Here is a 12,537-nt window from a genome sequence, read left to right as displayed (position 1 = left end):
TAAATCTATCTTGAAGGGTGTTTCAAGGGGTTTATCAATGTTCCTCGCAGCTTTGTGCATGATGGGGTGTGTTGCAGCTGCAAGGTGTGTCTGAGCTGTGGGATATGTTGCAGCAGGTGTTTGTGTTGCAGCTGTGACTGTTCACCAGAAGATATTGTTAGCAACATAATCTACAAACTGAAATGATTGTTTTTGGAGCCAAGGAAGAAAGGTTAAAGGTTACTGCTCAGCTCCAATCTGCAATGATGAAATGTTCAAACCAAGCCAGAAACCTTGGTGTAGTCATAGACTCAGACCTTAATTTCAGCAGCCACATTAAGACAATTACAAAGTCAGCCTACTATCACCTTAAGAATATATCAAGGATTAAAGGACTCATGTCTCAGCAGGATGCAGAAAAACTCGTCCATGCATTTATCTTTAGCAGACTAGACTACTGTAACGGGGTCTTTACAGGACTCCCTAAAAAGTCCATCAGACGACTGCAGCTCATACAGAATGCTGCTGCTCGAGTCCTAACAAGGACCAAAAAAGTAGACCACATTACTCCAGTTCTTAGATCTCTACACTGGCTTCCTGTCTGTCAGAGAATAGACTTTAAAATCCTGCTGATGGTTTATAAAGCACTGAATGGTTTAGGCCCAAAATACATTGCTGATCTGCTACTACTTTATGAACCACCTCGACCTCTGAGGTCATCAGGTACTGGTCTGCTTTCAGTTCCTAGAGTCAGAACGAAACATGGTGAAGCAGCGTTTAGTCATTATGCACCACATATCTGGAACAAGCTCCCTGAAAGCTGTAGGTCTGCTCCAACTCTCACCTCTTTTAAATCAAAGATTAAGACTTTTTTATTTACCTCTGCCTTCCTATCTTAGATTATTTTAACCCACTTTAAATTAAAATTTTAATGTAATTTTTTAATATATTTCTAATTTTCCTTTTCTTTTCTGTTTTATCATATTTGTCATTTTAATTATGTTCTTTTATGCTTGTCTGAATGTCTCCAATGCTTTTAATGTGTTAATGTAAAGCACATTGAGTTGCCCTCGTGTATGAAATGCGCTATACAAATAAAGCTGCCTTGCCTTGCCTTACATGTATGTAGTATGTACACATTTTCAGGCTGAAACTATCATCATACATGTAATAGTTTTGGCATAAAAACACAGTTTAAAAATGATAGTCCCAGCTTTAAAAAGCAGGGGGGGTATGACTAAGACCAAGAGATGAAAATATTACCTATGGATCTGTTCATGACTGTGCATTCATGTAATGTGTTACATTTGCAGATTATATATGATCAGCAATACAGCTTGTCTTCAGTAGATGGCATTATAACTTTGACCAAAAATGTTTATGATCTAAACAGGCTAGGACTGTCATCAAACCTTGGAAATTTGGAGCTGATCAGTTAGTGTTTCTGAGAGGTTGTTATGCCTCTTCCCACAAGGTGGCACTATGACTATAGCTGAAAAATTGGTAAGTCAATGTCTTCATGCATGGGAAATATGAAGCAGATCCAACGCAAAATAAAACAACTCTGTGTGTCATAGTGTGATATAAAATCTCACTATGATGCCAGTGACATGTCAGTCACTGCACTGCAAGTAATTCGGCACTTGCAAAGATTTTAATTCTTAGATTGAGACATGTTAGATGAAGGAGCTTGTTTTTAGAGTTCTTTACTTGTTTTTAATCTTTGTATGTATGGTTGAATCTTAAATTGATTATGAACATGTCTTTTTTGCCTCAGTTAGTCTGGGAATCTTAAATTGTGTGAATGACTGTTAAAATAAGCTACATTGGTTGTCTCACCTAAAGTCTCATCAAAATAAAACTTGTTTCAAGATTGAGTAACAACTTCAAGTTGATTTAAGAATAACACATAAGGCATCTATTCAAGACACAGTTCAGCTTGTATTTTATTGATTGCTCAAAGTTCTGCTGTATGGTGATAGATTTGTTTTGGTTTGGCTCTAAAGACTGTGTTAGAGCCATATTAGTATCAATGTTGTGTCTGTGGACTGTTTCATTTTGTTTGCTGCTCTTTCTTGTGTACACACTAGGTAGCAGGTGTTGTCAAGCAGGGTGCAGAAGGCATAAAGAGAAGAAGACCCAATTAGTGGCAGGTGAGCTGCCTACCGGGTTAGCAAACAGTTTTATACCGTCGTCATTATGTCTTCGTGTGAACATTATCCTGTGAATTATTCTGCAGGTTATGTTGGATGTAAGTGCAGATTGGTCGACGGAGCACAATTGTGTGTGGATGTAACTAAACCCGTTTGATGTCAATGCACAGAGTTTGGACCGTCATTCAATCATCCTGCTGAGGAGGACACGCGTCCACTGAGTCCCGGAAAATCAGCCCCTCTGCGGCTTAGAGGGTTCTGTTTCGATTGGCGAAAGCAAGCCACTATAGACTGTTTGAAATGTCTTGAAGTATGCATCAACCCTGAGCCACTATTAATATGTTCTTGGTGTTATATGTTGTTAATCCTGACGCTTATTAAATGTTGCCAGTAATCCAGACTGCTGTTGTGGTTTCTGTAGAAACATTTCAGAGGTATATTCTAAGAATAAGACCTGGTTTAAAGATTTTAGTTTTAGTTTGAAGATGGATTAGGGTTTATTTTAAGATGAGCCAGCTTATGTCAAGAAACAGTGTAATCATAGTTTTCTAATAGTGAGTCATTTTTTTCTTAAATTGGTGTTTTTTTTGTCCCCAGGCCTTCATTTGCTCAAATAAAGTATTCAAAATAAATAAATGACATGTTCTTTGCTTATATTCAGTATATTTCACTTATGGAGTGCCGCCTGCAAGCTAGTTCAGGCAGACAACTCGAGCTGCGCTCTTTCATACTGACACGTCATCACCCTTCCAATCAGCTGATCTCAACATCCTCTCATTGGCGGTCTATTTAAGCTGCAAGTCTCCCCGTCTCTGACTCTGCTTGCAAGTGCTCCTGTTGTACTGCTCAGTGCTGTGTGAAAACTTTGTACCCACCTCCTCCCCGGCATCCACCTGCGGGCTCCGAGAGGGTTAGTCCTATCTCATTGCTCCTAAATGTCTGCATTTAAATAATCTATCAGGAGTAATGAGGTTCGGAGCTCATACGCCAAACACAATACAGTATGCTGCAATAAACTTTATCTGAAGTAAACGTGAGTTGTCTGACTGAACTAACTGTGCTGTAGGAAGTTTTTTTTTGAAGTAGTTTGAGCTAAAAATCAGCATATTCTACTTAGTTAAATCTAGAAATAAGCTGGCTCTGAAAAGTATTAAAAAGGGTTGAAATATCACATTTTAAGATTTCTTATCAAGTAAAATTAACTTGCTGCATGGACAGATCATTTCACTAGTTTTAAGACATTTTCCCCTTGAATTCATGCAAAAAAACTTTCTACATCTAAACTGCGACAAATCAGACATCAACATCATCCACCCAATCAAAACCACCCAAAACTTCTCCCCTTTTAAAAAACACATCACCCACATCACCAGAACCGCCTTCTTTCAGCTGAAAACATCACTCGACTCCGCCCACTACTCTCCTTTTCTGCAGCTGAAAGCCCGTCTACTCAATCACTCCCGTTCCCGAGATCACATCACCCTTGTCCTCATAAACCTCCACTGGCTCCCTTTCCCCGAACGCATTCACTTCAAACTCCTCCTCCTGACTTACAAAGCCCTCCATCACCTGGCCCCCTCATATCTCACTGACTAAAGCAATAGGTTGTTGAGAAAGTGTGAGAGAAGGGACTCAACCAGAATCAAACACTCTAATACTGCTGCTGTGCTTTCCCTAGTGGTTTCTGAACTTCTGTATATACTAGTTTGTGAGTTAACTTCAAAGAGAAACTTTGAGTGTATGATCCAAAAGGTGCTTTTTGAACAGAGGTAACATGAACTTTTAGTATAAATATAAATATTATTATTATATATAAATCTTTCTCTCTCTTCGTTGTTCTTTTTTCGACTTTTTTTCATATCTGTTTAGTTCTCTTTGTATTTGGAGCCTGTCATGACTTTTAATGACTCATTTGTTGGCCATCGACACCAAACTGTCTACGTTTGCAGTGGTGTTTTTACTATTTTTGTTCCTGTCTGTGTCCAGAGATCCTGCCTGTATCCATGGTAACATTGTTTACATACGAGATCAGCTGTTAGCAGCCCGTAGCATGTTGATGGTAAACGATGCTGGGCCCGATGTTCCCTGCGATCTGAGGAGAAGGAGGCAAGACGTGCTGGTACTGAGGTGCAAGCTAAAAAAGAAGACATGGACCTGTCCTTCCACCCACCGTTATGGGGACTGTAAGATCTATCTACGATAAGGTGGACGAGCTAACCCAGCATCAGAGGGAATACTGGCAGAGTAGCATCATGTTAACAGAGCTAACACCAGACATGAACGCCACATTAGAAGGATTACACCTGCTGTGGGCGGACAGGATACAGGAGAGCAAGACTGAACACAATGGGGAAGAAGGCCAGCTCAGTCCTGGACCCCGTGGAGGAGGTGGCTGACAGGAGAATTATGGCCAATCTGTCGTCTTTGATGAACATCTCTTTCCTATATATATTCTTGTTGAAATTCTTCTTTTTGTTTGCTGCTGTAACTCCGTGAATTTCCCCATTGTGGGACGAATAAAGGACTATCTTATCTTATCTCTTAGTTCCGGGAGCTTCTCTTCAAGGAACTAAATGGTTTGTTTTGATGCATTTCCACTGTGGCCTGAAGTCCAGCGGAGATTATACAAATCAGGCCAATGACATATGGAGGAAAAAAAAGTGATTGTAAAAAAGTAAATACACGCCAGTGCAGAAGAAGGCAGTAAGAAAAAGACGAAGGCCATACAACAAATATGATGTCATACAAGGTGACCAACAGGCTGTAACTGTAATGTGCGACATCACAGTTACAGCCTGTTAGCATTGCAAGCTGTAATTGCAGAACGGAATACAGTAGCTAGCAGTCTGAAGCCGTCATGATGATGTAGGATGTCATTGCTATCCATTACAACAATCATAATAAAAGAAATAAAGTGTAACATTTTAAAAAGTATTCTTTACAACAAACCTTATTCACTGAAACAAATTGTCTACAGAGCGCTGTAATACTTACTGGTCAGGGCAGTCCTGGCATGGATAGGCTGAGTGAAGAGTCCCAAACCCATGTCAGATCTTGCAGCCAGCGAAAACACATACAGTGTATCTGGCTTTAGACCATCAACTGCGTAAGAGCCTGCTGGGTCAAAACTGACATGATGCTGTGGAAAAAAACAGAAACCAGAAGATCACAAGATTGTACACCTTGGACTTTAGCTACAACTCTGGGAGCTGTCACCTCCAGAAGTTCTCCCATGACACAGCCATCGTGGGGGATGTGTGTCTGAGGGGGACGAACTGGAGTACAGGGAGGTCATCATGGACTTTGTCTACTGGTGTGAGCTAAACCACCTTCAGCTCAACACCAGCAAGACCAAGGAGAGGGTAGAGACTTACAAATACCCAAACTGATTAAGAAGGTTGGCTTTGTAATAATGGGCTGCAAGCTGGACTCATCTTGTGGTGGCGGAGGAGAATGAACAAACTGTTATATGTCAGGGAGAATCCAGACCACCCTCTGGACAGACCGTGGAGCACCTTCTCTAGCAGACTGATTCCACTCTGCTGTCAGAAGGACAGATACAGGAAATCTTCCATTCAATAAACTTAGAGAGTAGTATGATTATATGGTACTTGCCTTGTCTGTGGGAATGTTGGCCTCCCAGTAAATCATCTCAAATCTCTCAATAGGGTCCTGGACTGGCCAAAGCCATGAGAGCATGATACGTGAGTCTAGCTCAGCCTCGGCTTCAAAATGAGATGGCTGAGCAGGAACTGGAGGCACAGGCAAAGAGATAAGGAGACTTAAAGACAGGAACAAACACATATACAGTGAAATGGGTATTCAAAAGGGGAAACACAGAGTTTAAGAACCAGATGATGAAACGACTTGAAAAAGCTATGTTTTGGCAGACACTGTATTTAACACTCATCAGTTTTCTGAATGGCAACCAGACTTTACAAGTATAATGCACATTATTGCATTAAAATCATGTTCAGGTAAATAACTGTCAATAAAGAATCACAATTATATCTTTAAAATAACTTATTTCAATGATGCCTGGAGTTTGTTGAGATATTTTGATGCAAATATGGAAGGTGTCTCTAAACCCAAATTGATAGTGTCAGCTCAGATCTGTCATTATTTCTCATAACCGCCTGCTAACCATACGTTATCCCTTACGTAACATTTTAAATGTAGGTGCATCTCACCTTTTTTCTATCTTTTTCATGGGTGAGCTGGCTAAACATTACCTAAACACCAAAATGAAATCCAGAAATCCACAGTGTTTGTTGTTTGTTGCCGAGCAACACATTTCAACATACTGTATAACACTTGAGATCCAAGTATATCAGAGAGCTAAAATCAACCCAGAAACCTCCGGTCTTAAAATATTAAGCCATTGCAGAAGTGTTAAAAACTGCAGTTCATCAAGTGTCCACTTGAGGCTGGCTGCAGAAACACCAGAAATCACATACACACCCATTCAACATACAAGTTTTGCCAAAACAAGGGCATGGTTGGCTGACAGGCAGGCGCCCTGCAGCTGTTAATGAAGAGGCTAGAGAACCCACCTCAACTCCACGTATGTGTGAAATGCTAGATCAACCAAAGTTAGGTTGAGTCAGCATTTCAACATGACAACTGCCAACCATAGTTCAGAAACAGATGGTAGACATCCCAGAGACTATGTTCATCTATTTCAGTGCAATGATAAGCTTTTTGGAACATCAGTTTGAGTCAGAGCAGTGGCAGGAGTACTCTCATAGTCAACACGTAAAGATGCTTCCCTGTAAGTGATTGCTTAAATCAGCAATAGTTAGTAGGGCTGAAGGATTTGGGAAAATAATCTAATTGCGATTATTTTCCTCAATATTGCCATTTAATATGCGATTATTTTTTCAAGGTCCTCTCTTCATATATTTTTCAACAAACACAAGCAATAAATCAATCTGTATTATAATAAACAATATCAGATTGAATTGTTCTTTCTTATAGGCTAGGCTTATGTTAAGATAAAGGCAAATGAAGCATTGAATTAATATGAAAGACAAAAACGTTCATGTTTTTAAATGATTAATTGATAACTGATCATTAACATTTCAAAAGATCAATCACTGAAAATACTTGAAATTAACATCCCTACTTTGTGGTGTTTTTTAAGTGTTGGTAAGGGTTCGTAGTGTTACCTCGGGAGGTAGAAACGTAGCAAGGCAGGTTCTGCAAAATACCTGACATTGCGCAGCATCTTTTTTCAAAGCCAAAGTAAATCCACACAACTGACTTGCTGCCCTCTGCTCCGCTCACAAGTCACGTTGACCAGATCACGTGACCAGTCAAACCGCAGCCTTTGCGGTTAGAATATCTCGTTTTATTATATCGCGGTTTAGTCGCAAATGCAATTAATAGTTCAGCCCTAATAGTTAGCAACAAAACTGATTGGACAAACATTTAAAAGTTGGATTTATTTTTCTATTACTCCCGCTCCAGAGACCACATCACCCCTGTCCTTCAACAGCTCCACTGGCTCCCCGTAAAACAGCGCATCCATTTCAAGATCCTGCTCATCACGTACAAATCCCTCAATAACCTGGCCCCCCCATACCTCACTGACCTTCTCCGGTACTACCACCCCTCCCGCCGCCTCCGATACTCTGACTCCAACCTCCTCACTCCCATCACTAAATCCAAGCACCGTACCTTAGGGGAACGGGCCTTTGCCATAGCCGCCCCCGCCCCCTGGAACTCTCTCCCCCCACACATCCGTGCTTCTGACTCACTTCATTCATTTAAGAAACAGTTAAAAACTTACCTTTTCAAACAGGCATTCCCCACACATTCATTATTCCACCTCTTCCCTTGTCGTCTGCTTGTCTTATATGTCTTTATTGTATTTATTTATTGTCTCTCTTGTAAAGCGTCTTTGAGTTATTGAAAAGCGCTATATAAAACTTAGGTATTATTATTATTATTATTATTAATGTCTCACTGACTGACTGACTGACTGACTGACTGACTGACTGACTGACTGACTGACTGACTGACTGACTGACTGAATGAATGAATGAATATTCTGACCCTGTGGAAAACAACTTAAAATTCAATGCTACATTACTGTGTCTGAGTTTTCTTCAACAATTTGTTTTGAATTGTCTTTATCTGGATCTCACCTCCCTGCTGGGCCTTGATTTGCAGGACATCAGAGAGAGGCCCGTCTCCCACAGAGGTGAAGCCCAGCATCCTCAAGCTATAGGTGATATTTGTAGTGAGGCCTGAGATGGTTGTCAGCTGGCTGTTATCTGTGTTGTGTTCCTGCCAGGCACTCAGTGGAGCACCATGCTCTGAGCTATAGTAGACCCGGTATCCATGTATTTGGCCATTAGGCTCCTCTGGAGGTTCCCACTGGACCAGCATGGTGCTGGAGCTTAGCATGCGTGCCTGGACATGAAGAGGAGGTGATGACGGTGCTTGCTCACTTGTACGGGTGTTAACAATGCTGCTGAGAGGCCCCCGGCCGACATTGTTGACGGCCATGACACGAAACTCATATTCTGAAAATGGGCTGAGGCCTCCAATGCTGTATCGGGTTGTAGCCACTCCATCTATTTCCTGAAAGCCATTGTCCGAAATTTTGGCACGGTACTGGATCACAAAGTAGGACACTGGTTCCGGGTTGCCTGAGTCCCATGTCAGGGTGACACTGGTCGCTGTGGTTTCTGTCACTATGAGGGAGGTGGGCTGTTTGGGCAGAGCTGTTAAAAGGAAGAGACAGAGAGGAAAGTTAATCAAACAAGTCTCGATAATCTTTATACTTCTGCTGGGGATGTAAGGATATATCGCAAATCGGTAAAAAATGGATACAAAAAAGGGTGGGTTAGAATCTATTCAACAACATTTGTATCTGAATATTATTTTTAAACAGTAGAAGGTTCTATCTGCATTATACTCCACTTGTTCAACATCATGAAGTCTCTTGTCTGCTCTCTCGTCACTCACTGAGTGGAAGTGTTTTAACTTTAAAGCATGTTTCAGAATCAGCTGACTGAAGGTGTTGCTCACAGTGGTGACGCTCAGCTGGGGGCTGCAGCTGAGTGACAGGTCTCCACGAGCGCTTTTTTTCTCCGCCGCCGGACTGATTCTGACCCGGTTGTGCTCCCGGCTGACACCTGACCACATTCATATGATTCTTTTTCTCAATAAGAAGGAGAAAACTGGACACTGAGTCTGAAATCTGATCCTGTTCAGTTGTCCTGTTGCAGTAAATCCACATGTTGTAGTCTGAGTCTTCACTCTATGACCATGCGTTCCACACAGATTATTATAAGCCAAACATTTTGAACACCTCAATTCGACCCGTAGCTGTTTAATACCGCCAGTAATATACACTGTGTCGTGAAGGAACATTTGATTTAGGGGGAAAAAAGACATTTGTCATTATTTTTGACATGGGAGACGTTCACGTTTTTTAAATGATTAATCAATAATTGATCGTTAACATTTCCAAAGATCGATCATGGAAAATACTTGAAATTTTCATCCCTAATTTAAAGAGATTTACCTTATTTGTTTTAATATTTCATACTTTCATTTGGGAATCATTCATTTTCCATTTCTCTATAATTGTTCTGAAATTTTCCAACAAGGTATTTTTGTACGTTGATTTTAGTTTTTTTGCAAGGTGCTGAAAAAAAGTGTGCAGTGGTTTTATTTGAGTTACAACACACCTTAAAATGAAAAAGGATGACTTTGTTTAGAAAGAAATATAAGAGAACAAATATATATCCCAATTGTCCATATCTGAGAATTGAAATAAAATAATAGTTATTTAAATTTTGAGTTCAGTCCAGTTTTCTTGAAACTCGTTAGAGAATCGTGAGTGAATCATATCGTGAACCAAGGATTGGAATCGAATCGTGGGTTGAGTGTAACATTACATCCCTATCTTCTACCAATAAGTCTGACAAGTCTCAGTCACTGTCAGTTATCATTCAGGAGCTTATTTATGCCCTCTTCTAATCAGTCATATAAGCATAGAATATCCTACCTATCAACTGAACAATTATTTACAACCATTTAACTGAACTTTTAAACATTTTGGAGCTTTGGGGGCCTTCATTTAGAGGACAGGAAAGTGGACTAAGAAAGGAACTAGGAAGAGAGAGAGGGAAATGTCATGTGGCAAAGGGTCAAGAGCCCGCTTGTAGGACTATCCCCCATGTTCATAGGATATGCAATTCAACCAATGTGTTTTATTACAACTGTATTTATTGTATGAGAAGCCACCAGAGTGGCACTTAGCTAATATAATAAAAATCCATGGGCACAAGAAAAGAGCTTCCCTAATTCGTCCTCTGTAATACCAGCAAAAAAATTATGTCATTCAAACTATTTCAGCAATCATAGAAAAACACATTCCACAGGACCCTAGATTGTGGATCCTTGGACACTTCAAGTCACTAAAGTTGACAAACAGTGTTAAGAACTCTGTGTTGCTAGCCAGCACTGCAGGTTAAAAAAAAAATATTTTGACTAAGTGGAAATGAACTGACATCATACTGTACTCCAGAGAAGATTCTTTATAATGTGAGGAGAAGACCTTTAATGTTCAGGCTGATTTGGTGAGCATTTATGGATGCTTTACCTCAACTAAAATGTGAGGACTGATTCTGGATTATGCTTTTATTTAATTTTTTCCTTTTAAATTCTGGACTTGAACATATATGTACAGTGGATATCAAAAGTCTACACCCCCCTGTTAAAATGCCAGGTTTTGTGATGTAAGTTGTATCTTACAGCAAAAGCCATGGTCCACAGAGAGCTTCCAAAGCAGCAGAGGGATCTCACTGTTGAAAGGTATCAGTCAGGAGAAGGGTACAAACATGTTCCAAGGCATTAGATATACCATGGACCACAGTGAAGACCGTCATCATCAAGTGGAGAAAATATGGAACAGTGACATTATCAAGAACTGGACATCCCTCCAAAACTGATGAAAAGACCAGAAGAAAACTGTTCAGGGAGGCGTCCAAGAGGCCTACAGCAACATTAAAGGAGCTGCAAGGATTTATGAGCAGTATTGGCTGTGTACTACATGTGACAACATCTCTCCTATTCTTCATATGTTTCTGCTATGGGCAGGGTGGCAAGACGGAATCCTTTTCTTATGAAGAAAAACATCCAAGCCCGGCAACATGTTTCAGAAACATACATGAAGTCTCTCAAAAGCATCAAATGTTTTATGGTCTGATCAAACCGAGGTTGAACTTTTTGGCCATAATTCTAAAAGGTATGTTTGTCATAAAAACAGCACTGCACATCACATAAAGAACACCAGACCCCCAGAGAAGCATGGTGGGGGCAGCATCATGCTTTGGGCCTGTTTTTCTTCAGCTGGAACCCGGGCCTTAGTCTAGGTGGAGGGAAGTATGAACAGTTACAAACACCAGTCAGTTTAACACAAAATCTCCAGACCTCCATTAGAAAGATGAAGATGAAGATGAACTTCACCTTTCAACACGACAACAAACCAAAGCATACATCCAAATCAACAAAAGCATGGCTTCACCAGAAGAAGATTCAAGTTTTGGAATGGCCCAGCCAGAGTCCAGACCTGAATATCTGTGGGGTGGTCTGAAGAAGGCTGTGCACAGGAGATGCCCTCACTATCTGATGGATTTGGAGCTTTTTTGTAAAGAAGAATGGGCAAATATCACCACGTCAAGATGTGCCATGCTAATAGACTCCTACAAAAACAAGGGGGTTCAAATAAAATCAAAAGGTGCTTCAAACAATTATTAGTTAAAGGGTGTGTACACTTTCATAAATTAAAAATAATAGTAATAAAAAAAATAAGCACATAGGATTTACTTTGACTGTAAGAAATAAAAATATCATTATAAAGAAATAAAGAATTTCTGACCTTTGACGTTGATCTGGGCTGTGGTCTCAATCATGCCGAGGGAGGATATGGCCACACAGGTGTAGTTGGCAGATTGCCGTATGCTGGTGAGCTCCAGGACATTGCGGCCAATAGGCATCTCCTCCTCCCTGGTCAGTTCCAACTCGCCAATAACCCACTTGACGTAGGGCATCGGGGCACCAACTGCAACACAGGTCAGGTTGACACTGCCGCCTGGCATCACCTCATGATTGGTAGGGGGGATGGAGAAACGGGGAGGCACACGTCGAACTGCAGGAGCAAAAAGAGGGACTGTGAGAGGACCCACAGTGTGTGTTTGTGTTTGTGTGTGTTGTAGTGGTTACAGTCTATGGTTAGGTTCTTAAAAACTACCTGGTTCTTAAAAACAGGTACCCAATAATTACAACAGCTTATTTACCATCATTCTAGTAATATCAAATGACCTTCTTTCATTTATGTACATATATTTTTTTTTAAGTTGTATTTTTGGCCCTTTTGCCTTTATTT

General features: G+C 40.5%; 1 protein-coding gene across 1 annotated transcript in view; it reads right to left on the bottom strand.

The window, feature by feature from the left end:
- LOC117805275 (receptor-type tyrosine-protein phosphatase F-like) overlaps positions 1-12,537 on the bottom strand; it is a 152,986-nt gene that overhangs the window by 65,281 nt on the left and 75,168 nt on the right. Inside the window, exons 7-10 of the mRNA XM_034673956.1 lie at positions 12,031-12,300; positions 8,282-8,863; positions 5,748-5,884; positions 5,127-5,271 (exon numbers count right to left, since the gene is read on the bottom strand). Of these exons, the coding sequence (XP_034529847.1) occupies positions 5,127-5,271; positions 5,748-5,884; positions 8,282-8,863; positions 12,031-12,300 (1,134 nt within the window). The remainder of the gene's footprint in view (positions 1-5,126; positions 5,272-5,747; positions 5,885-8,281; positions 8,864-12,030; positions 12,301-12,537) is intronic.

Source organism: Notolabrus celidotus, chromosome 2 (assembly GCF_009762535.1).
Source record: "Notolabrus celidotus isolate fNotCel1 chromosome 2, fNotCel1.pri, whole genome shotgun sequence".
Lineage (NCBI taxonomy): Eukaryota > Metazoa > Chordata > Actinopteri > Labriformes > Labridae > Notolabrus > Notolabrus celidotus.
Note: the sequence above shows the minus strand (reverse complement) of the source record. Positions and strands in the feature narration are given on the sequence as shown.